Genomic DNA, 27,347 nt, shown 5'->3' on the forward strand with positions numbered 1-27,347 from the left:
ACATTTAACTGTTTATTGCAGGTTTTCAAAGACAGAGGTTAAAAAGTGAATATGAATGTGAATGAACTATCCCAGCCCTCAGACAGTCATTTCAACTTTTCAGTTACCACTTTCATATACATTATTATTAACAATAAACCTGAAGTACATCCACTAAAAATATCTTATCATAAAGTAGGTAGTTCTTCTATAATGTTTTTATCGTAATATATATATATATACATATAAGTTCAGGGAACATATTATATATGACACAGTCTACATAAGATAACAGGGAAGAGTAAGGCAGATAACTTTGACAGGACAGTGCATCATCCTCGTGCATGACAGCACTGCCTTCATAAAAACACTGAAAATAAACCAAAAACTACATCAACAAACATCAACACCTGCTGTATTCTGTCAGAATTTAATTCTCTTTCTCCTTTTGTCTCTCCTACTTGTCACTTTTTTTTCCTCAAAGTTTCATTTCCCTGTCTCTCTCTTTACCTAAACCTCTGGTGTGTTACTGCTTTGTTTCTGTTTCCCCTCCTCCCCCTCTTCTTATATTTCATCTCCCTCCCCGCTGCCTGTGGGGAGATGAACTCGTTGCTCGCTCCTTGAGGATTCCCCTCTAAATACCAGCATTACACAGGCAGCAGCAGTGTCACACACAGCTTCAGGTGGTGATATATTGAGATGCAGAGATGATCTGAGGGCATGTAGGGAGTTGATATTTACCAATCTGATGACGCTGGAGGGGGATTTTTCATGTTCAGATGAAAAATAATGTGTTGAAGTCATGAAAGCCTTCCCTCTCCAAGAGATCCTCTCAAGAGGAGAATATTCAGGGGCAGTATATTCATTCCAAGACAGAGTGCAGTGACCGTGCATTGGGGAAACAGTGAAATCACATGCAAATTAAAATGCTAGTTGATTACAAGTTAGGCAGTCTCTGCTACCCCGTGTCTAGACAGCGAGTGTGTCAGACGCGCTTTTTACACACATGTCACATGCAACAGATATGCTTTTAATCGATGCAGCTGTCTGCACCTTCTCGGTGCAGGCTTCCAACACGAGGATGACCTACGCTCAACACTGCACCTGAACACCTCGAGTGTAGACACACAGACGGAGCACTCACTGCTGCTGCTGCTCTGCTGACGTGCTACTCACGCTACGCTTGCTGTCTAGACATGGGGCAATTGATTCATAGATGATCCTTACCAGTATCAGTATTAGTATTAACAACTTTAGGCATTTCCCCTCAGATGATCAAGTCACCATTTAGGGGGAGCCTCTTTTAAAAGTTCTGTACACCTTATTTAACACCTTAAAACACAAGTCGTTACATGTAGACAGCTGAATTGAAATAGAAGCAAGTCTGTTAGTCAGATGTGCGAGACAGACAACTCAAAAACACTGCAGAAACAGATTCTGTGTAGACACGGTGTTGGTCCCGTCTGTGATTTATTTGAGTGCTCCCTAAAGTATTATCATGATCATTCAGGAGTTCATTCCTGAATGTTTTGAACATAGCCCTGAATATTTCTGATCTTCATCAAGTGGCATGAGAGACATCTTAATGTAGCCGAGTGAAACTTTACTTGTACTGTTAGAAGGAGGGGGAGTAAAAGAGTGCTGCACATTACAAAATGTAGGTAGGCAGAGAGGTAAAGGTGCAGTCAAAGGGTTGCCACCTCTGCCTCCACTGTTCCCAGTGTAAACACAACAGCAGGCATGCTGCCCCACCGGGAGGCTCCATGTGGGATGAACAATACACTGAGTGTGCAGGAGCTGCTGATGACCTAGCAGTTGTTGAAATAAAATGACTAAAAAAGTGACGTGGGCATGCCACGGTAGCCTACTGGTTAAGAGGTATGCTATATAACTGCAACGTCTGTGGTTCCAATTTGGCTGTAGATCCTTGTTGCATGTCACCCCTATAAAAAAGGCATAAAATGCCCCCCTGCCCAAAAGAATGTGACGTGTAGTGGGAATCAGTGCTATTGTGCTAACTAGCTTCCACTCTGAAAGTGGCCAGAGATATACTTGCTTTTATATAATAAAAAGAATTTTAAAAGCAAAATAAAATGTTGACTGCCATGTAAATTAAAAAATGATCAAATTGATCACACGGTAATTTATCAATGTTACCTTTATAAATGTGCCTTTGATTGGCGATTTACAAATCTCTGTGTAAATGCAAAAAAACACACACAGTCAGTGCAGCTGGTTATCAACCAAGACAAACAATGTTTCACTAAGATTCTGTCACTCACCTTATATTTCATCTTCACCTCATCACATCAAGCTCAGATCGCTTTAGAAAAACATGTGTACACCTAGTGTAAAGAATGCGTGAGGTGCGCACATTCTCACTGCAAATTCTGCTTTTATAAATACCGGTTAATGTTCAGGAAATGGCGTATGCATGGTTTTTGTGCATATGCATTGTTTATGCATGTAGCCCCAGGTTGCCAGAGTACAATATTCCCATTTGCCCTCTGTATACTTTTAACTTTTCCGTCTTGTATTTGGATGCATTTGCTTTGGAGTCGGTCTTAGGTTACCGATGACACAGAGCACTTGCAAGCTCAGCTGAATGCTTTGAGGACTTCAGTGGAGAAGCATTGTGTATTGGGGAATATCATGATAGACTGTGTGGTAACAATGTGTTAGCATATATGGTGTACATACTGTATACATACATAGTTTGACAGAGATGATTTGGTGTGTAAAGAAGGAAATGTTAAAAATAGGATAAAAAGGGAACTGCACTGATGGATAAAAGGTTTGAGAGTAAGAAAGAGAGAAAGTGCAGAATGAAGTGTGTCAACTGAGGAGGATATAACTGAACTAACTGATATCAGCTTTGTTCTGTGTGAGGAATGCCAGGGCCATATGATTGTCCAGGTGCGACTTCTACTAACGCTTCATCATTGACAATAATGTAGACATATGGTGAAGAGTAACTTTACCAGCTTTCAACCACATCTCATGGTTGTCCTCAGCAGATGGAGTTTGTTCAGTTGTCATGGAGACACCTTCACTGTCACATACTATAGCAAGGTTTGAATCTCAGGAAAAAGCTACTAGGAGGACCTTAAATTCTTACTGTTTCCAAAGTCAATAATGAAATTTGATGGTCATTTAATATTTCATATTATTTAAACTGCTAATGAGAAGCAGCTCTTTATTTCCATTGTAGAATATTTTATAGGGAATAATAGAAACCACAAACAGCTCTGGCTTTTGATTTGTTAACAATCTGAACAAGTAATTGTCTTTGCTTGTTTTCGTCAGTTTGATCATATTAACGCTGTTACTGTGTTTCATTTTGAGATTTCGAAGTATGCAAGTTTTTCAGTAAATGATCGAAATAAAGAACACAAACTACTGAGTTTGATTGAAGCACACGTCACCTACATGTTTGGATTGTACAGCTTAAGTGCACATTTTCAAGATTTAGAAGTAGCCACACTGACAAACTTTCAGGCACATAATGGAAACATGTTTTTTCATACTTTTCATACATACTCACTGTGTGGATCATGAAAGTATCTCTAGACTAGAACTAGAACTAAAAAAGGGTCATGTTCTTCCCATGGTGTTGCACATTTGGAGTGTTTTTGAATACAGATTCATACATTTCAACTCTGCAGCTCCTGGACTAAAAAAATCCTCATGGGAAACATTGGTCAGGACTCTTCTCTTCATTATGAAATTATACACCATGATGTTGAACATATTGCCTTTTAAAGGACTAGTGTGTAGAATTTAGTGGCATCTTGCGAACGGACTTGGCAGAAATGGAATATAATATATATATATATATATATATATGTTTTAATTGGTGTATAATCACCTGAAAATAAGAATTGTTGCGTTTTCATTACCTTAGAATAAGCCCTTTATATCTACATAGAGTGTAAAAAAATATGGACATAGTCACCGGAACGTCTCCCATTGGTTTGAGAACTGCCGTTTTGAAGCCTCAAGTATAGCGATTTGACCATTGCCATCTTGGATTTGGCTGTTGCCAATTTGATTTTTGGAGCCAGAAGTGACCATATTTGGACAAGAGGGTGGAGCTGACCATAGCGCTAGCTGCTAGCCTTTTGTTTCGCAGCCACTGTTGGTTCTCCTACATGCTTGGAAGGGGAGGATAGGGGAGGGGAGGGGTATTCAGTTTGTTGCAATCTGCAACCTCACCGCTAGATGCCAATAAATTCTACACACTGGACCTTTAAGGGGTTGACAAGAGCTGAAAAGACTATTTCTAATTCTTGTTGAACAAACTCTTTCACAACTCTTTCACCAACATCCAACACCACAGGTCAAAAAGTTGCCCAAAATGCCCATCAGTAGGTGTACCTTGATTTAGAAAAGTAGTGAATCAAAAATTAAGTGTCAGGACCCACAATGATACATTGAGGGAATTGGTGTAATGTTTTTGATTTTCTACTGAAAGTAGTCACAGACCTTTATCTGGTGCGTACCCATTTGGCAAAAATGTGTTTTAAACCTGGGGCTCAGAGTGAGAGTCACATTTTATTTAAAATTTCATCCTGGGCTAAAATAGTTTTTTAAAGTGAAATAGGTTTTGATTATTTATAACCAGTGTGGGACTGGAAATGCTGCTGCAGCCTAGCCAAGTCTAAAGTTCTGCTCCTGTGTTATTGATCTGCTGGACCACACAGTGTCTGTCAGGTTATCCACTACCGTTGAGTATTATTCCTTTCAAAGTTAAAACTGCACTAATCATTTTTTTTATATACACAATGACTCAAATATGTGTATTTTGAAAGATATAGAGAATTATCACCCAACTCTGCAAGTCCCTCCAGCGCTACAGAGAGTTTTGGTTTACCCCAAGCCACAATGTTTTCCCCCGCAGATGGCATTGTTTTCAGCAGAAACACTTTGCTTTTATATGCCCAGCAGCAAATGGCAGACAGACAAAGTTAGCAACAACAATAAATCATTTAGCAGTTAAGGAGCCAGATCTTTCCTTCAGGAGTTGGTTGAGCCTGGAAGAGAGCTAAAATGAGAGGGAATATTGAACTTAGATTCCTCAAGTGGACAGAAACATGACTTAAAATGAAAGCAAATGTTGCTTCATGTTTGCTAACATGTCATGTGATAACAATTAATTCAGCTTTAATATTGTGATTTGCTCATGTTTGTGTTAGTATCCGGTGTTCTTAAGGCCAGTGTATTCCACCCATAGACACCTCAACTTTCCAACTATTTCACAGCAAAACTGCAGCTGCCAACACAGTAACACCAACACTGCTGACAACAGAAATATCATTCTTGGTCAAAGCAGACAGAAAATAACATTGTAGATGAAGACGTCACAGTTTTTCATTATTTTTGTGTCTCCCTGTCTTTCTTCCAGTCATGACTTTATCGGAGAGTTCACCACCAGCTACAGAGAGCTGTCCAGAGGCCAGAGTCAGTTCAATGTCTACGAGGTAAACTACAAGAAAAGGAAAGAATGACGAGAGTAACTTGGATCAGCAAGTAGTTAAAATGGAATCCCTGACTTTCTCCAAAACTTTATCTTCCCGAACGTGTAAAGGATATCAAAAGTGTAACAATGTTTTGGGAACTTGCAACAACATTAATAGATTCTTGACAGAGTTATATATTATTCATTTAAGTGATATTTCTCATATAATGAATTCCAGTCCTCATCTGAGAACGATATATTATCCACCCACTGGGGCTCAAACATGCTCTGAATAACTAAACATTTCTGCTGAGACGAATTTGTTAAAAAAAACCTAATTTCTTGTTTTTCTGTCTTGTGGTCAAGGTTTTGAATCCTAAAAAGAAAGGCAAGAAGAAGAAATACGTCAATTCAGGGACGGTAAGACCTGCCGCACTGTGTTTCATCAGCAGCTGTCACATTTCATGGACATGACTCACAGCAGCCAGATCATGTCAGAGCAGTAAACGGATGGTGTTTGCTATGAGCCTCTCAGAGATCTTCTCTCTTTGTCCTCACTCTGCTACTTTCCTTTTTTTTTCTCCCTCGCTCTTATTTCTAACCTTTCACTCTCCATCTTCAAGGTGACTCTGTTGTCTTTCAAAGTGGAGTCAGAATACACATTTGTCGACTTCATCAGAGGAGGGTAAGAGCTCAGTCTCTAATATTTTATCAGTAGGATCTTGAAATCAGAGTACAGTCAATGTTTGCATATATATATATATGCAAACATTGACTGTACTCTGATTTCAAGAGTACAGTCAATGTGTGTATTGTTTATAATAGAAAATCACCAGCATTATCCTTCAATGACTTGCTTATTGTAGCCTATATCCTGAAAGTTATTATTCGTAGGAAGGATTCCTCATGTGTCCAGGCTTCTGGATGTAAAAGTCCTTGGAAAATGGCAAAATGCACAGAGGCTGATCTTTGTCAAACCAAACTATGCCGTAACTCTTCTCAATAGCATTGTTTTTCAACCTACCAAATGGTAATATTCATGATTTAAGAAAATTATGAATATAAGAAAAACATTTATTTAAAACAATAGCCATAAGTATACCATAGTAATTTATAGAGAGCTGAGGTGAAACTGAGACATCCAAGTTCTGTTCCGGAAGTAAAAAAAACTCCAAAAAATAGCCATTGACATTTGTAATAATGCTATTACCTAAAAATCCAGCCTTGGAACAGAACCTTTCTCAACCATATGACATGTGGCTTACATATGGACAGTAGTTTCTTGAAAAATGATAGTTCTGTTTTTTATTGGCCTTTAAGGAACACCATTACACATAAGCCCAAGACCTCTGTGGGCTAAATGTCACAGCTCTAGAAGAGGCGAGCTTGAGTTAAGCTCAGACATGTCTGTAATAACAGCAGCACAAAGAGGACGGTCCTGCATTGGTGTAGAAGTTTTTATACAGCAGAGATTACAGCTACAAAATTGTGAAAATGACTTAAGAAGAGAAATTTGGTAAATTTATGGATATAGACGAAACCAAGTTGCCATGACGCAAGAAACCAAGTTGCTACACTTGTTTTTTCATTGGGGTTGTAGTTTTTTTCTGTGCTGAAAGTAATAATTGTTTAACTTCAAAATCGCTGAGGTTTAAACCTCTAAAAAGCAACTGCTGTGGTGGAGCCGAGTTGTCTTAGAATATGGAAAGTTAACTCCAGGAACACACTTCATTTTTTCATAAAGACTAAACAAAGTTGGGAAATCAATGTTTAAATTAAGCCTGATTTTGCTTTACTCATAAAAGAATGATCCCAGTCTCTTCCACACAGTGAGGCATACAGCCTATTAATTAAGCACTGGTATCAGATCGGTACTCGCTATCAGCCGATACTGAAAGCCCAGGTAGCAGGACTGAAAAAGTTCGATTGGTGCATCCCTAGTTATTATGCTAAATAACACTGAAGTAATCATTAAAATAAAACTTCCCCTTCTGATATAAACGCTGTTTTCCCCCTGGATATGAATAGTACTCAAGGAGAAACAGTCTTCAGCATGAAAACAGTCAAATGTAAAAATGCTGAATATCAGCATAAGCCAGTGGTAATCAGCACTTCAATTTCAAAGCATGGTTACAGGACTTCAGAAGCCTGTATTGTTTGAATCACAGTTCAGATCCCCTGCCTGGTGCTCATAGGTGACAGCAATGAGCCACTGATGAGCTCAGTTCAGCCTGAACAGCTGTACACGGGCCTCCATCTGGACATACTGGCACAGTCCTAACATTTCTGTTTTGATGATTTGCCGATGTGCTCAATCTCCCAACAGGACACAACTCAATTTCACAGTGGCCATAGACTTCACAGCATCCAACGGTAGGACAGCATTACATCTTTGTGCATGCAGAAAATATCCACGTGTGTTGTCTGGTGAAAACGTTTGAACTACAGCGTTTGTGATTGTTACTTTTTATTGTAATTGAAGGAATGTATTCTCCTCTATAGGTTAAGGAAAGAAAATACGTTGTCATATTTCTGCAACGTATGATTCTCAATCTACATATGACTGATGAACACCATTGTCAAATTATTTGTGATGCAGTAGTTGTCTGTCTAACACCAGAGGTAATATTTTACAGAACCCCTGAAGGGTCATTTCTTTTTATTGTTTAATTATCAAGCACAATGCATGACACATTATTGCAGCAGATATATCTAACCACTCATTTACATCTGTGGTCCCTCGGCAGAGGCTGGCAGTGATGTGCAGGTTGACACAATAAAAGATTTCTGAGTAACAGACAGTTGCAATAAATTTACTAATGAATTAATTTTAATTAAAAATCTGAACTATAATTAAAATCAAACATTTCAGTTGAATGAGAATTCATATTATCAGTGTAAAACATGCAAAACATTTGTATTTTCTTGTACCTCTGGGTAATTTGGCCAAAAGGAACTGAAAAGAAAAATGTAGTGATAAGGCTAGGTGATATTACCTAAAATTAATATTTTAATTGCCACATTTACCACAGTAATGATTAATTAGATATTTATTAAATACACCTGAGCACAAGATTCTCCGTCCCCACAGTGAAGCTCTTATTAATTATTTGTACTGAACAATAAACAGAAAATGATGGATTATGACTCTGAGTAACATTTATTTGCTGAAACAGGAAATTCAAAGTAAAATATGACTGTTTCACATATCTTGCAACTATCAAAATAAATGATATTATAAATAGATTTGAATAACAATTTTATGGCTTCTGTTATTTCATCTCATCTGTTAGTTTATCTCATTAGTAGGATGTTTTAGGGCACACATGGGCAGCATACGGCCCCAGGGCCAGAACCGGCCTGTGGACCATCTCTGCACCCCGCAGCATCCTCAAATAAACAAAACAACCCCCCAAAAATCAATAAAAGGCAGCATGATGTTAATAAATTTAAAATGAGTCTCTACTGCTATTTAACTCAATTCCAACAGAGGGCCCTGTCAGTTCAAAGGCAGTATGTTTGATATACCAAGAGAGTATCGCGGTGTTCAAGGAATACAACATCAAGAGACATTTTTCAACCAAGCATGCCAGCTATGCCACAAACATGTCATCGTTGGAATGAGAAGAAAAAACCCTGAAATTTTCTTCCAACTTAATCGCCAGGCAGAATATTTTTACAAAGCAGTCGACCATCCAAGAATCGGCAATGAAAGTTAGCTACATGCTGTCACACAAGCCTGCGAAACAGAGCAGGCCTTTCTCTGATGGTGAATTTTTGAATGACTGCATGGTAGAGGCAGTTAGCATACTGTGTCCTGACAACAAAGCTCAGTTCGAAAAACAGAAGTCTATCTGGTCGCATAGTAACTCATCGTGTGGAAGTGATTGATAAAGAGTTGTAAGCTGAATTATCAAAAAGGGCAGAGGAATTTCTTGGCAGGGAGTCGATGTGCGGGACAAGGGAATGGACCTCTGTGACAGGGTGTCAGGATGTTTGGAGAGACTAAACCTGCCATGGACTAAATTGCTGAATGTGACCACTGATGGATCTCCGGACCTCACCAGGAAGAACATCGGGGTCCTGTGGAGGATATAGGGCCGAGCAAAAGAGGACAACCCCAACTCAGATTTGATCTGCCTACACTGCATCATTCACCAGGAATCCCTGTGTAAAACTGTGTTGCAACTTGATCATGTCACGTGCATAGACCGTAATAAAATATGGACGTAGTCACTGTGACGTCACCATTTGGTTTGTGGACTGCCGTTTTGAAGCCTCAAGTTTAGCAATTTGACCCAAGTCGCCATCTTGGATTTGACCATCACCATCTTGGAATTTTGGAGCCAGAAGTGACCATATTTGGACGAGAGCGTGGAGCTAATCCTAGCGCTTGCTGCTAGCTTGGTTAGCATAGTGTATTTATGGTCTATGGTTAACTGTGATAATGCTAATGCTAAAGCTAATTTTCACAAGTGAAAAACAGGCCTAAAGCCATTAAAGGTTCTATATGTAGAATTATGGAGCAATTTACATGTATTAATGTTTTTTTATTGCCAATGAGTGAACGGGTTGTAATGTAACATAAAAAATGAGACCCTCCCCAACTTTCTTGGTTGTCTGTAACAGCCTGTGAACTGATTTCTATGTGAAGGACCGGGGCCTGAAAGTCTAACGGAAGCGACGTTTTTGCGTGCTCCCAAGTGCCTTGCCTCTCCCTCGCTAATGTCAACCAACAACTAGAATAACGACACAACAACACAACAGAAATGGTGCAATCTGACTGGAAACACCATGCAGATATTAGGTGGTGGTTAGGGTAGTGATTGAGATGCTTTGCTGAAACACGGTGCACGACACAACGTTAATTATGTAATTATGAGAAGTGTAAGCCAGGAAAAAGACATCACCTGCAATAGTCTCACGCCGCAAGCACCAGGATGTTGCACCTCATTTAACGGCCACAGATGTCACCAATGAGTAGAAATTTCTGATTCCTACATACAGAACCTTTAAAACAAAATGTACTTACCAGAAAAACTGACTCTTTAGAGGGTCTTTTAGTACAACCAAATGCTGAACAAGACTTTTTTAGGCGACCAAAATGTTACAATTAACTTTGATGAACTGAAAACATACTGTGAAATAGCAATGGCTACAGCCATGCCTATACTCATGAATCTAGGGTTACGCCATGGTTAAATTACGAAATCAACATTGTCACCCATGGATGTATAATGAGAGCTGGATAGGGCACCGCTGCTCAGCAAACGAGAAGTAGTGTTTGACTTGGCATTTGAGGTGGATTTAATGGGCCATCTGAACAACCTCAATCTGAAGTTGCAGGGGAAGAATATGTTCATGCATGAGTTGTATTCATACATGTGAGCGCTCAAAGCCAACAAGTGCTTCATACATTTCCCAACACTGGCTACCATGGATGTGCCACCCTGCCACACCGACAGATACACCTCAACTCTCATAGACCTCCACACCGAGTTCAACTGGCCTTTCTCCGACTTTGCTAAGACTGAACAAGAACTGGAGCTGGTGTCCTCTCTCTTTTCATTTGACTGCAAGAAAGCACCCCAGGATGTGCAACTTGAACTAATTGACATCCAGTGGGACCAGGCTCTCAATCAAAAGTTCACTCCATCCACACTGGACAACTTCTGTGGCTCACTGAAGGAACCACAGTTTCGGAACATGCGCAGGCAGGCACAGAGGATGCTTATTTTGTTTGGCTCCACTTATGTGTGCGAACAAAATATGCTTTTCATAATACACAGTGTCAAATATTTTACAGTTATAATTCATTGGTTAGTTACAGTTACACAAGTAAAACAGAAAAGAAAATGAATTAATGTATTCATGTATAAGACAATGTGTTTGTTCATAAATAGTAAATATAAGCCTAATCTTTTCTTCATTCAGTGATACAGGTATGTACTACAATTTTATTAAAGTTTGACTTAGCCACACAAGTAAAAACAGTCTCACACAGTTACACAAGTAATAACAGAACATTTGAGATTTGAGTAAAGTGAATCCATGTATATATTCATGAGTATGACCTTGTATTTATTCATAATGAGTGTCTGTGAATATTAATATTTTCTTCATTCATTGATGCAGGTATATACTATAATGGTAAATATTAAATTTTGATAACTGTAAAACAGTCTGCCTTGAGTCTATATTTATAACATAATTCAATGTGTTTCATCGGTGACATGTAGGCTAATTTAAAAATTGATACTGCTTTTAAGTGGGTTGTTTTATTTAAGTAATCTTTTCATTATAACTTCAGAGTACACCAGATCGACATAGCCTACAGATGTAAAAAAAAAAAAAGTCAACATTTTCTAGCAGCAAGTTCTTGTTTTTTGAAACAAGAACCCAGGGCTGGCAAATATCCTATTGTAAAGCAATCTGTCATGTCTACCAAATTCATATAGTTTAACATAATTCAGCTTCGTGTTTCAAATCAATTGTCCAATGAGTGACACTTTACTTATTTTATCTAAGTCAGTATGGCCCTCTGGGAAAAAAAAGTTGCCCACCACTGTTTTAGGGGTTGGAGTGATTTTATTGTAACAAACACTTTAAACAACGTGTGTCAGGCTTCAGACTGTGGTCAGGAATGCTTCACTGCTCCAGGGCTGAAGTCATAGCTGACCTCAGGGTTAACTCCTGTCACTTCACAGCATCTCAGCTGCTGGTAAACAAAAATCAGGAACTCTGTTTGGTTCTTGAGGAGCTGTAGCGTTTATTTTCTGACAAGCTGTAGCTGATACTGAACATTCACATATATTCATGGTTTACTGCTACAGTGAGTCCGCTCCGACAGCCATCTCATTGGCAACAACTGCCTATCCTGGGATGCAACTATACCATCTCTCTGTCTCCACTATTTTGCAAAAGTATTTACATTTAGATTTGTTTTGTCCCGGATACACTGATACCTAAGTGTACTTATACAACCAACATGGCCTCTTTTTTTCTGTATCGGCTCTTTCTCATCTGCACACACACTCAGTGGACATCTCTGACATTTACATCTGAGTCATTTTTTTCTATCCGAGTTAGACTGGAGCCCACACAGCAAACTCTAACTGGTTGTGCACTCAGGCTTATAGGGTTAAATTGGTTGTTGTACTTTTAGGTGGATTAAAGCAGTCGGCGACAGCCTGTACGATGGAATAAATGTATCGAACATATCAATGTGACTGAAATTAGGTCAGTTAGAAAGTCATAATGTCAGTTTTGGTAACTTTTCCATTACTTGCCAAGCCCTGCTAAAAAATGCTTGGTTATGTCAGTGTTGCTGCATGCTTCATAACCTATCTAGCTTTTTAAAATCCTTCTTTGAATTGTATGTGTGTGTGTGTGTGTGTGTGTGTTTGTGTCTGATGGTGTTTTCTCTCCAGGTAACCCCTCGCAGCCCACCTCTCTGCACTACATGAGTCCCTACCAGATGAATGCGTACGCCATGGCGCTGAAGGCTGTGGGGGAGATCATCCAGGACTACGACAGTGACAAACTCTTCCCAGCCTACGGCTTTGGAGCCAAACTTCCCCCCGACGGCAAGATCTCCCATGCCTTCCCACTGGTAAGAGACACTGATGGAGAGACAGAGAGAAAGGAGAGTAGTTTTGTTGTCTCTGTGTGAATACTGACTAACAGAGACTTTAGTTAACTTTAGTTCTGTTTTTGCATGTTCAGCATGTTTTTGCAATAGCTTAGAAAGTTTGCCAACTTGACTTTGTTTTTTGTGTAAGGTTTTATTTATGGCTCACATGTGTCAGCTCTGATTAAATCACTGCCAGGATGTGAAATGTGTCCATCTGTCGGATGTAACGTCTTGCTGGCCACCCATGTGGAGCCCACTTCCTTTTTGGACTTTCTTCAAGGTTGACTGGGCAAATAAAAATGCAATCAAATATTCTGTCAAGGCAAAAGGAGCATCAAGCAAAACAAACAAAAAAAAAACTCTAACACCACTTTTAGTTTGGATTAGCTGGAGATGAATTGGATATAAGCGAAATGACAAGCCAGATCTTATTTTTGTAGTTTCGACTATCAAATCTATTAATGATAAATATTAAAATCACTATTTACTGTAGTTGAACACACACACACACAGTTTTCCTATGCAATAAGATTAGTAATGACATTTCAGGCAGGCTCACTTTCAGTTTTACTCCAAATGCAGAAGTTTGGATCATTTGCTAAACTGTCAGCTTAATTACAACCTGTCTGATTGTTTGACTGCACATTTATTGCCCTGTCTAACTTTGTTGTTGTGATGTCACCACATTCCCTTTTATTACAAAAGCGAATTATGGCCAAAACTACAAAAATAAGATCCAAGTTGTAATTAATCGGAATTATCCTTTAACTTTGCCCACAGCTGTTGTTAGCAAATACAGCTGAGTGAACTGACTGTAAATATCATTATTATTACATATTATTGTTATTGTTATTACATAACATGCTACAACATAATGCACTTTGTAAGGAGATAAATGGCTAGCTAGCATGAACTTTAAAAGGATTCTACCGGACGAAGTCCAGACCTGCCCTGCAGTCTCTGCAGGACGTAATTGCTACCTGGAGTACTCCAATAGAAACCAGGATACTGTGGCATATAAGTGCTTGATTCTGGTTTCTTAACATTCTCTGTTGGTAGAGAAATAAGAGATGTTGCTGAGATGTTGAGGAACAACTGGCAACAATTGGACAGAGAGGATCAGAAACCTGGATACTGTTAGAGTCATGCCATATCCAGGATAAGATCAAAAGCAGGATACTTGTGCGCATGTAAACGCACTCATTAACATGCACGACTAGCTCAAATTTGTTATTTAGGTTTGTTCATGTTACTGATTCAAATTAGCAAGATGCTCTGCCTGTCTAACCCAATTTAGCTTTGTGAAAGTACGCCTTGCAATGTACCGAACACCATGCACCAATTCAGCTGAGCACAGCTTGTTAAGTCAATGAAAGGAAAGGTTGCACAATCCCACAAGCTGTAAGCACTGTGGAGTAGTGTTGTGAAGTGGATGACTGAGGCAGAGGAAAGGAACAAAAGGTGGGAGGAAGAAAACACTGTGAATCATGCTGCACGCAGAGAGAATAGAAGTTCTTCTGTTTGATGGAGTGGTGGAGAAAGAATAGAGAGCAGACACACAGACATTTTGATGGTGCACTGCTTAGCTTAGCATTGCCAGTCAATAGGACGGCAACAATAGCAATTACCAGAGCAGCAAAATGAAAAAATAATGATTTACCCTTGGATTCCAAACAACTGCCTCCCTGGACAGTTACTTAAGAAGAAACAAGAGAAAAGTGAAGAGAGAAGATAAAAAGAGGAGAGTTTGATATGTATTTGCTGTTCCAAGGCTGCAGGATAAGATTAAATTAAATTGATTTTTTTTTAAGAAGATGGTGATGCAGCCAGATGTTTTTATAAGGGTGTAAACACCTCAATGACACGCCTCAGATCTTTCATTAGAGACATTTCTTATCCAAGTTTCTCTGACCTGAAACTGTCATTTTCAATCATGTTTGTCAAATCCCATGATCCTCCGGGCCCCCTCCCAGTCAGAAGTCAGTGGTGGACGAGACCATCAGCATCTGGCTTGTCTGGAGTCATCACTTTGTGTAACTTTCCTCTTTTCCACGTGAGCGACGGCTCAATCAGCTTTCTCAATTAGAGTTCACCTCAGCGTGACAAATCCCTGCGCTGCGCCATGCTAAGGCAACTTTAATTATGAATGTATTGTTTGGAAATTGCTAGAAGCACATTGAGCAATCTAGAGTTCATCAAATGTAAAGGTTTAGTGTTTTGTTTCATGATGTATGGCTCACATAGGACAGATCATGAGTACAGTAAGATAATAACTTGTGCAGATATAATGTTTATATTTGAAATGAGAAAGTGAGGCTGGCTCCTTTAATTAGACACATCCCATGTTCATATTAGGGTCAGAATAACTAATTAACCAACAACTCTTGTATATATTATCTCCTAATAACGAACATATGAGAATATGGCATTTTATATAGCTCACATTCACAATAAATGAAGAGTCAGTGTACCTTGAAGCCTTCACAAGGACATTAGATAAAATATTTGTCTTTCAGGAGCATTATTTGACACTGCATAGCCCCTCTGTGTTAGAGCTTAATTAACACCGTCTTCTGAATCTGTTTTTGATACTTTAAAGAAATACATATTATTAAACAAAAACTTCAGTCTCAGAGGAAATAATTAAAAAGTATTCTTGGAGGGAGATTGAGGAAAAGCCCAGAGGGTGTGTGTGTGTGTATGTGCCTGTGTGTGTGTGTTTGTGTGTGTGTGTGTGGGTCTGTCATAGGCGACTTTTTAAAACTTTTTTACAAACTAAAGACCAGTTAATTGGGGACAGCTTGTCCAATTGGGGACAAAAGCCATGTCCCCAATTTGGAAAAAGCAGATTTTTGGGTCAATGATTAGGGTTAGGCAAGTAATGGTTATGGTAAGTCTCCAGAAAATTAATGTAAGTCTATGTAGTGATCTATGTAGTGACCCAGGACAATGTGTGTGTGTGTGTGTGTGTGTGTGTGTGTGTGTGTGTGTGAACCTGAAGGAGAAAAAAGAGAAGATGATTAGCTGTTCTCAGCTTCTGTCATTCTGTCATCTTCAGGTCATTGCAAAATAAACATCAGTATCCAGTATTTTAATAATGTGTCGCTATCATTTGGTCTTCTGCAAACGCTGTGGCAAATCCATGTTGGATGATTCTACTCCTATCAGCACAGAGATGCTTCTCTACAGTATGAATATGAGTGATACTATGCAAACAAAATCAGCCTTTATCATAACAGAGCCGCCAGGAACCTTTAGATAGGAAGTTTGTTTCAGTGTACAGACGATATTCTGATTCAGAATATCTCACATGTGTTTAGCTGCCTTGTCATACACTTGTTAGTATAAACTGTAGATTGTGTGTAGTGTTTGGGAGTATATTACTATCTTAATTACAATCCCCAGTAATGTTTCAGTAGCATTTTCAATATCATGTAAGAAGCATTTTTTTCTACTAGCAGTGGAACAGCACAACCAAACACTACATGGCTATATTTTATTTTCTCTTGAAGAAAAACAATCCTCAGAAATAATCACATCATATCCAGCAGTCAGTTCTTGACCAGATTCCTCACTGTCAAATCTCCATCATCAGATTGAGGAAAGAATCGAGGAGCAGCCTGGCTTGTTCAGTTCTGATCTGTTTTATGAAACTTCTACTGCAGGTAGAGCTCTTCTAATGACTTAACCCTCCTACCGTGTTTGGGTCAAATTTGACCCATTTCAAGTTAAAATATTTCATAAATATTATCCAGTTAATTGCTGCATGCCATACTATTAAAAACCAATGTTCTGTGTGGTTCAGATTTTACCCTATTTTTGATGATTTGATGATTTGGTTTGATGAGATTTTCACCAGCAAGGGACATGTAGCCATTGGACCACAAAATAATAAAAAGTAAATGTATATTTTGTGGTTATGAATTGATAACAAGTTAATTATGATGTAAAACAGTATATTGGGTAAAAAGAATAGTTTTTTGAGTGTTTTGTGGTGAATTTAAAAAAATGGTCAAATTTGACCTGCAAATGCAAAAGGTACCTGCCCCTTACTAGCACAATACAAGGGTGAACAATACTGACATTTAAATGTAAAAGAAAATCTATATCAGTGCCACTCACATGAGGTTTTGCCTTTTCAGTGACATATATCTGAAATGTTCTGGTTTAAATCCTAGACCTTACAGATTCTTACAAATTCAGGTTAGGGGAAGCTCCAGGTTATAGGTGTTAAATTCCTGTCGTGGAAAAGAGATAGTGTGTACTCCATAGTACAGTACACTCTATACAGAAGTGGGACACATTGTTGGACTTTTAGTCTTCCTGACAATAACCTCTGTAGTTCTTCATTAATGTGAAACAGACACCAGCTGAAACCAATGGACAAACATCAGTTTTGTTCATATCTCCACAGCTCACAACAGGCCTCGTGCAAGAAGCAACCGTACAAACAGATTCACCGTCAAATGGTACATACGAATGATTTAAGAGACATTCGTCAATTTCCTCGTACTTTGGAATTTTGGCCTCTAACTTCATTCACATACTTGTGTGCAGGTGGCATTCAATAAGTTGAAACAAGCTATTTACAAGTTTGTGCAGTTATAAAGGTTTGCTGAATCTGACTTGGAACACTTGTACACAAGTAAGCCTCACAGAAAAATGAGAAGTTTTTGATATAAAGAGGAAAATGTTCTTGCATGAGGCCCATTGTCTTTCAGTCAGATTTCCACACCAGCTTCAACTTCAACATATTAAGATAATACGTTAGAAACTATCTAGGAGGTAATGTACAAAAACACAAGAATATTCATTCGGATCAAGGAGATTTCTTTATTTTTAAAGAAGAGAGACTGAAGTGTGTCTCCAAACAAGCAAACAGCTTTTCAAAGCAGTGATGAGGAACAGCTGTGATGAACCGTGATGAACTGCACATTTATAACAGTGACACAGGGACAGTATTTCAAGGAGGGACAAAGAAAGTGAAGACACTACTTGTGTGTCAGGGGATTTTTCAGAAACACGAGGGTTAAGATGTCAGTTATTCTTCAGTTTTTAACCTGAGAAATGTGATCTTTCTCATCTCGCAGTTTATCTTTCTTTCCACTAGAGGAAGAGATGAAGGAGCTTCTCACAGGTTTGACACATGCTTGTCTAAATCATACAGGCGTAAGAGCTGACGAGTTCAGGCAGAACAAAGCGCAAGAGTGATTCAGACAAGTGTGACTTCTATCAGATACAGAGGTGTCATGTGAAAATCCAATTGTCGGAATTCAAAGCACGTGTTCTGTGGACAGTTATGTGAAAAATATCGGCTGTGTTTTATTCTGCATACGAGCATGTCAGAGATGTGGCTCTAGCGATGGAGATATTTGTCTGTCTGGGACACTTGAAGAGGACAGAGCCATCATTTATGTTATCAGTAACACCTGTGCTTTTCCTACTGCAACAAGTCAAAATGTCTGCAGTGAAAATCATCATACACACTCAATGGCCAATCCATTAGGTGCACCTGTACAGCTGCTTGTTAATGCAAATATCTGAACAACCAATTGTGTGGCAGCGAGTCAATGCTTAAAAGCATGGAGACATGGTAAAGAGGTTCAGGTGTTGTTGGGATGGGTTCTACTTTGGATCCACCTCCTGATCAGCAACATCCCAGGACTCTCTTATCAAACCTATTATTTATCCTCACTCTTTACTAGCAAAGAGTAGTGTGCGAAACATTTAGGTTGCAACTTCTTATTTTTAGCACACACTGACTGTTGATGATGCTGGTTAAAATGACCGAGGCAGTCAGTGAAGTCAGTCAGTCAGTGTCAGTGGTGGCAGATTAGATCAGCTGTAGTTATTAATGTTAATCCTGTAACGGCTAAAATAAAAAGTTCTCTGGTTAATGTGCTCTCTGCAGCTGCTGTCTGTATTCACACAAAGATAGTTTATGAGAAGATACATCACTCTGTAATAGCACTGTACCACCGCCAGTGAACTGTGTGTTCTGTCAGTTTAAGAATCTCTCAGTTAAACTTTGATTCATGTGACATTGACATTGTAATCTGATCAGCTTCATAGTTGTGAAACAGCAAGTACAGCAGGCTGCAGCTGTTTACTGAATGTGTCAGATACATATAATTAATATTTCATATATAAGGCTGCGCATCTCATTTTCAGGTTGTACGTACAGATTGAGAACATTAAAGGCACCCTGTGGAGTTCTCCTGTAAATAAATTCAGTTTTTGTTTACATCAGTGTTGCTCACCAAAACTCATTGTGTGTATCCTTTGAGGTCAAGAAACATTTGCAAAGCTGATTTTGCAGGATTTAAGTATTTTAAATCTGAAACCTGATAACATTTGCCAAGAGGTTCAATACTGGAATTTAATTTAATAAAACGCTATTAAACCCCGTCCCTAGGTGTTGTTTTGACCAAACATCAGAATGGGGAAAAAGTTTGACAGTGGAATGATTGTTGGTGTCCAGTCAGGGTGGTTTGAATGTCTCAGAAATCACTGATCTACTGAGATTTTACTGAGAACGGTGCAAAACACTAGCTCCAGCCAGCAGCTCTGGCAAATAACCAGATATTACAACAGTGCCGTGCAGGAGAACATCTTTGAAAGCACTAAACATTGAGTGGATGAGCTACAGCAGCAAGAGACCACAGCAGTTCTTCTTCAAATTTACTTCTGTACTTTTTACCTGGACAAGCTGCAGGGTCATCACTATCAGTGTCTGTACTCTGTACAGACATAGGCCCTGTTATATATTCTTTATTTTACAGAGACCCAACATTCCCCCATGAGCAAGGAAAAACTCCCCTTTAATGGGAAGAAACCTCAAGCAGAACCAGACTCTAGGTGGAAGGCCATCTGCCTTGACCAGTTGAGCTGAGAGAGAAAGAGGGAGGAGAGAGAGACATAGAGAAGCACAGCAACAACAACAATAATAATAATGAGCATGGTAGAGTTAGCACCAGGTCACTGAAATGTTGCAACCAGAAGCTAGAAAGCTGTGTGTCTCTCTGATTTCTTCATATTAACAGTTTGGCTTTCATTGCTGTCATCTCTGAAGTAGTCACAGTAACTTTCTAGAGTTTATAATAATTGCATACATTTTTGCTAACAGCAGCATTAACGTTAGCAATGTTGGTCCCTCTGTGTACATTCTTAGCTCTGATTGGTGTTTTGCAGGTAAAACCATATAGAAAAAAATTGAGAAAGACTTTGGAGACAGAACCTTTTTCTTTTTTCATATTTTAGGGCCATTAAGGTATAAAAGTCAACGAAATGTCACAAAAAGATAATGGGCAAAATGTATCAAGACAAAACCCATACAGTAAAAAATAAATCTTTATTGGTTTCCTTCCAATATGTTAAATGTTTTCTCACAGACTGAGTTTTCTCTCTTGCAGAACTCAAATATAGAAAACCCAAACTGTGTGGGGATCGAAGGTGTACTTGAATCTTACTTCCAGAGCCTGCGAAGTGTTCAGCTGTACGGCCCAACCAACTTTGCTCCTGTCATCCAGCAGGTGGCTCGGTGAGACACGCACACACACACACACACACACACACACACACACACACACACACACAGACAAATGTGTACTATATGTGTTCAAACTCACACAATTATGCATGTGCACACACACTATTTCACACACACACTCATACATAATGTCTCTCATACATAAAATCTGCAAATTTCCATATGCTTCATATGCATATGTCACCATCATGGGACACCAGCTGTTTGTGTATGCATATCATGGATACGAATAGAAAATATCTGAGGTGGCAGGAAGCAGGAGGTGTGATAAGCATATCATGGAAACTGTCTGTCATTCAATCCCGTCCATTCCTCTTGTATTTGAGAAACTGCTGTTTACACTTTCTTTAACATTTTCCATATTTAACATGTGTGGGTGTGTATTGCATCGGGTTGGAACAGAATTACATCACCACTTACTCGCCGTATAAAAATCTAATTGGTTGCAGTTATTAACAAGGTGTCTGTACTATAACTGACAGCTGAGGTTGTCTGACTTCAAGTAACAACATAGTAGAGTTTGAACCCTTAAACTTCTGACTAAGGTGCTTGTTAGTGTTCATTAAGATAAATTTATTATATGTGAGGATAAGCCAATTCAGATGTAACTGTCTCATTTGGGGGGAGTCGTGTAAGTTAAATAGATACCTCTACTGAGCTTACATTTGGAGCTGTCTGAGGTGTCTAAGCTCTCTGACATGCATTACAATGTCTTTCAACTAAAGCAAGCATGTGCAAATTTCTTCAGGAAACTTTTTTTTTTCTGTCTACTCCCAACACACACATACACACTCATATCATTTCAGGGGACTACTGTAAATTCTCATACAAAAGCCAGTATTCAAATAAGTGCAAAGTCTTAAATAACAGCCTGGGGCATGGCAGCGCTAATGAATAAAGGATGGTTGCTAATAAATGGTGGCAAAGCGCAGGCATGCCCATTGGGACCAACTTGGGGTTCAGTGTTTGCTCAAGGACACTTTGGCATGCAGACAGGAAGAGCCTCAAGTGAATTTGGGTTTTTTTTTAAACTGCACTAATTAATGTTTTTTTTATATCAAAGACTATGAGTAATGTGAATAATGTGTTGTTTGTTGTGACAAACCCACAGAGAATTATCACCTGACTGTGCAGTACCCCTCAGCTCTGCGATGAATTTTAGTGTCTAGAGTTCATTGTTGTGGTTTACCAGCTGCAAATTTACTGTTTTTGGTTCATCATCAACCTCGTTTGAGTTTCAGTTTTCAATTGAAGCTCTAAAAACCCACTGTACATTACCTGCCCTGCACCAAACAGGTGATGGATAAAATCAAAGACTAGCTGGTGAACATAGTGGAGCATTTAGCAGCTAAAGATGTAACTATATTTCTCATGTTTCTCTATAGTTCATGGAGACTAAAAGTACAAGACTGAATATTGTATTTTTGTCTTTGAGCATGAAAAAAGCTGAACCAGAGAAGACAGCAACCAGTGCTGCTGTGTCTTACATTTAACAGCATGCATCACACGTTGAGTGCACTTCATTATTTTGATGATGATGATGATCATGATGATTATAGAAGTAAACCATTTATCCCAACACAGTCGTGGTTTTCTGTATTTCAATTCTAGAAGAGAGAAAACAGTCTGTGACAAAATTGCAACCTATTGCAAAAAATTATTCTTTTTTGAACATCCAATGTCAGTGCTTCAGTGAACACATGAATAGGAAGGAACAAGCTAACAAACTTTGTCTACCTGCTGAACTCTGCAGCACACATCATCCTGCAAGCTCTTTTAAAAAACAAATTCAATTTCACCAATGAAACTTTGTTCTGGAGTACAGCTGGTGTTAAGTTCTTTGACTTATTTTGGCTGCTTATTACCTGTTATTGTATTTTTAGTCCCCATATGAAGCAACAATATCCTGTCTTAGTTAAGCATGATCGTGGTTGCATAATCAAGTGTAGCTGTGAGCTCTGTCCATTCAGAGAGAAAGCAACGGTCTTTACTGTAAATTGTGACTGTAAATGGCATTTATATAGAAACATAAAGCCAGAATGACTCAGTTAAGTCAATAGCATTTTGTGTTTCATCATAACTGAAACTGTCACTGTTAGTGATTATTGCTATGAACACTTTTTAATGGTGATATATAAATTGTGTAGTGTTAGTCACTATATTGAAAGATCTATCACTCATTTTATAGCAGCTTTCTTGTGTTTTTAATCTTCTTATTGAGGCTGTCCTTTAACAAGCACTCAATCTACCGGAACTCTGTAACTACTAGAATGGCCACAGCAGCCATTCTGACCATTCATACATTATTTGCATGTAATTTCAATAATCAATATCAAATCTAAGAATAAATGGGATCTTAGGACACAATAACTTATAAAAACATCACCAATATGCATTTCGGTGTATAATAAAAACCTTTATGGACACATATGAAACACATAACAGTCAATCTGACTAAGCTAAACTGTGGGAAAATAAACTGATTTGTAAACCAATATTTGTTTTAGTGAGCCAAAGATATCATGCTGTAAAATTATAATGAAAATATCAAGCTATAAAATCATAATGAAAGTATTCTCCTCTAAGCGGGCTCACTTGAACAAGGTATCAGGTTGTTTTGGGGCCAAAACCACACATCAATTTCACCGATGCTTGTGGATCAATTACTCACAGTCAACACAGGTAATCTCTACCCTCCATGTGCAGCTCCCACACACTACGTTGTGACATTTGAAACAAGTGTCCTATGTTTTGTTTCTCCACACTTGGCACTGCCTTCTCCTCTCCTGCCTGCTGCTCCTGCCTGGGTCCTGGCTCTCGCACCATCAGCTGTGTGGCTTTTGCTCTCGTGGTCGGAGCAAAGTTAATTTGCGAGTCGCATTATGAAGTTCTTCCCGTGACATCCTGTCATTGGTGCATTTCTTGAACAGGATTGAAGTATTTATTGCGGCCAGGTCCAGGATATTGTAAAACACAGCCACTGGCCATCTACGTGTGGGTGCTTTCTCTGAGTATTTTCTCACCATTTGATCTAGAACATCTACTCTGACCTTGGTTCTGTTGTAGTATGTGACTGTCTCTGCTTTAGCCTTATGGCCGCTTGTGACGGCAACACCTGTGTGGTAAGTGCTGAGAATGCAGACGTTTTTATTTGCTTTGCATTAATAGACTGTTAGTGCTGCATTGTTACTTTTCAGCACCTCCTTTGCTCCTTTACGCACGGGGAAGCTCCTGTCTGCTCTTATTTACTGTGCCAACCAGGCCTGTTGTGCCTTGACCAGATCAAGGGAAGTAAAAAAGCTTTTGGTGGTGATGTTCCTCCCCTTCCCCAGGTAAGGCTCAACCATTTTCAACACCATACTGTCTCCTAGTTGCTGACCTGGCCTCTGCGTCTTGTCTTTACCCAGATATGGCACACCGTTCACCACATATTTGGTATCGACATCAGCAGCGAGCTAAAATTTTATACCAAATTTATCGGGTTTGCTTGCTATATACTGGATGAAGCTGCAACCTTGCTTTTGTCGGAAAGAGCTGCTCATCCACAGTTATGTTGGCACCAGGCTTGTAGCAAACAATGCTGTTTTGGACAAATCTCTCCTGAACCTCGGTCGCCAGGGCAAACTTATTCTCTTGCAGGTGTGTGTGTCTGGACTCCTTTTTGTCAAAACGCAGGAATCACACGATTTCTTGGAATATGTTTCAGGACATGGTCTCCTTGAAAAATGCATAGCCCCAGTCGGCTGACCAAAAGCTCACCAATCTTCAAGTGTTTCAATTTGGTTTTAGGCTGGAAAGCTTTCGTTCTTCCTTGGTTTTATCTCGAAGCAAAGGCTGGGCTTTAGCATTGCAATAGCATAAAACAACAACTTAAACAATGGTTGCTAGGCAATAGTGACACGCATCTTCAAGAGCGAGAAAAGGGAAAGGTAACGTCCTCTCTCCTCATCCCTTCTTTCAATCTGGAAATCTAAAAATCCTCGATTTTAAAAATCTGACAGTTCATGAAGCAGCACTCAAAATTGTGTTGAATTTGGGAGGTGGATGGGTTTACCCCCCACTACAGGCCTGGAGTTAAAATAAAATACATTTGCCATTAGGTTGAAATGACTGCTGTCATGAATCCAGCAAAGTTTGATTTCAATGGTCAAGTTGCGCACAGCCAGGTATCGCTTATTACATCCAGGTACAGCCAGGGACAACCAGAGACAACTGGGTACAGCCAGGTACAGCAGCGGATGAGTTGGAGCTCAACTCTGTAGAATACACTACTCTTCCCTCACTCTTTTATCTTCTTTTTGATGTCCTCTCCAAACCTTCACCTCTTCCTCTGACTTTCTATCCCTTTACACCTTTTCCTCCTCCGCATCCTTGTCTTTCTAATCTTCCCATTTCTTGTAACCTCCCTGCATCTTCGCCTACTCTGCTTCTTCCTCCCTTCTTGCTTTTCACTGCTATCTTCTTAATTAAACTCCCATCCTTCTCTTATTCCTCCTCTCGATCCAGCACTCCCTCTTACTGCTCCTCATACTGGTCCTCATCCACCTCTTCATCCTCCACTTCTTTGTTGTTGTCATCCATGTGGGAGGTTTAGAGTAGTGATGAAGACAAGGAGAGAGGGGGAGGAGGATGATGCATGGTATAATCCATATATAAATAAATATACACAGGCACAACTTACTGTTTGCTTTAATTTAGTGGAACAATTATATTATCACAGCCAATTAAAAACACATTGATTCTTTCCAACAGTTAGTGTGTATTTACATCTATTGTATTGTCTTGCTTCTTTTGTTCATCTTTTGTCTCATCCACTGTCTCTGCTGTTATTGTCTGATGCCATGTTGTGTGTGTGTGTGTGTGGGCAGACTAGCTGTTTATCTGTGACATTCCATGATTATGTTTTTATTGGGAGTAGTTAATCAGCCTACATGAACACACACATTTGAACACAGAGCCAGCAAAGTGAGACCCTTGTGAGTATGATTTGTCCAGTGGAACTAGACATTTAGTTGCTTGTGAGCTTTTTGTTGTTGTTGTTGTCTTTGAAGTGTGTGAATCCACAGCCTTTAATTTATGGTACAGATCTTGTAGAAGCCCCTCTGGGAACATCACAGCTTGTTGTGCGTGGCAGCTACATGCTGTGATACACCAGAGGATTAGGGAAGGTTGTGAAAAAACAAACCTTGCCTTAGCAGAAATGTCCCCCTTACAGGGTAAGCAGCGGCCGAAAATGGATGGATGGGTTGTAAAATATTCATAGTTCAATTCAATAGCCTTATCAATTTTTGATATATTCTTGTTGTTTACAGAGTTCAAGCCAAGTCTCTGTATTTTAAAGATGAGTAAAGTTGGTCTAAAGTTGATTTATTAGTTGGATTTATTATTATTGGATTTATGTGACACGAGTGTGAAAACTCAAGTGACTAGCCCTGTTGCTCTCCAAATGCTTTATAGATGTAGAATAAATTAGACACCAATAGGTGACTGTGTAGCATGCAACAGTCAATTAATCTACACTTTTTGTACAGGTCGATCATGTTACTCTAGGGACTTCATGTGCACTCTATGGTTGTAGCACATTTTGACATCCTGATCCTGTTTTCTCTTCCCCAATCCCAGTTCTGTAATATTGTGTATCCACTGCTATTGAATCCTGATTTACTGAATACTTTTATTTATCTAAATGTTGATTAAAGGGGACCTATTATGCTTTTCCTTATTTTCAGTCATATATGTAATGTCACAATGTTGTACATGTTAAAAGTGGCTGACATGTTAATCAATGAGGTAAACTTATGTAGCAGTAATCCCTGTGAGAAAAAAGCACTGGCTTCAGACTGCTCTGACCGCTAAGTTTCCAACTGTTTTTTCAACTTTCAGCCTGAGCTGATGTCAGCTCATGACAGATTTCTTTATATGGACATCTGCTCCACACATAGTGTGCAAGTTCACTGCTCCGCTCTGCTAACATTATGACATTTTTCCATTGTTTTGGGGTAGGTGTGCTGGTCATCTGCAGCTCTTCATCAAACTGATCCACTGAACAAAGAGCTCCAAATATCTCCATATGTTGTTGTGTCGACCATTTTTTAGCGTCCGTAACGAAGCTCTGCTAATTTAGTGAGGAATACATATACATAATTCTTCACAATAAAAACCTGCCATTATGTAGTTATTTAAAAGCTTTTAATTTGATGCAGTAAAGTAGGAAATGTTGTGTTTGCATCGGCGGTGACTTAACACAACTCTGATACATAAAGCTGGCCAGTCAGAACAGAATGGTAAATTTGGCACACCTTATTTTTCACTAGCTTCTTGATTCAAATACTGGAGGTTCCAGTTGAAAACTATTAAGTTTATAATCTTAAATTATTGATATGAAAAGAATAAAAGTTTTACTAAAGAATGCAAACCCTGAAATTTAGATCAGCTAGAGAGAGGATGCATCACTCTATTGGAGTTGTTGGATCTACAGAAACACTCAGTCCAGTTGGGATTGTACAGCAGTGTTACTGAGTGGAGGTTCCTCACTCACATAATGATCTCAGGCTGAGCACAGACAACTGACAACATTTGATCAGCTTTATTTTATCCAATGTCTATCCATTAAAACATGCTCGGATCTCTAATTGTGACACTACAAATGACATTGTTATTTTTGTGATGTATTGTAGAGGCTACTTGTGGAGACTCTGAAACTCTACCAACGTGCAAAGTTTTAAAAA

The 27,347-nt window shown here is 39.0% G+C and overlaps 1 protein-coding gene across 6 annotated transcripts in view; it reads left to right on the forward strand.

The window, feature by feature from the left end:
- The window catches only part of LOC121893948 (copine-9-like), a 165,554-nt gene that overhangs the window by 117,752 nt on the left and 20,455 nt on the right, over nt 1–27,347 (forward strand). For all 6 annotated transcript variants that reach the window (XR_006095450.1, XR_006095451.1, XR_006095452.1 and 3 more), the window contains 6 exons: nt 5,384–5,459; nt 5,804–5,857; nt 6,061–6,122; nt 7,764–7,810; nt 12,868–13,049; nt 20,483–20,610. Coding sequence is in view for 3 of the 6 variants with exons in the window: in XM_042406165.1 (XP_042262099.1) it covers nt 5,384–5,459; nt 5,804–5,857; nt 6,061–6,122; nt 7,764–7,810; nt 12,868–13,049; nt 20,483–20,610 (549 nt within the window). In the remaining 3 variants the exon portion in view is untranslated. The remainder of the gene's footprint in view (nt 1–5,383; nt 5,460–5,803; nt 5,858–6,060; nt 6,123–7,763; nt 7,811–12,867; nt 13,050–20,482; nt 20,611–27,347) is intronic.

Source organism: Thunnus maccoyii, chromosome 3 (genome assembly GCF_910596095.1).
Source record: "Thunnus maccoyii chromosome 3, fThuMac1.1, whole genome shotgun sequence".
NCBI lineage: Eukaryota > Metazoa > Chordata > Actinopteri > Scombriformes > Scombridae > Thunnus > Thunnus maccoyii.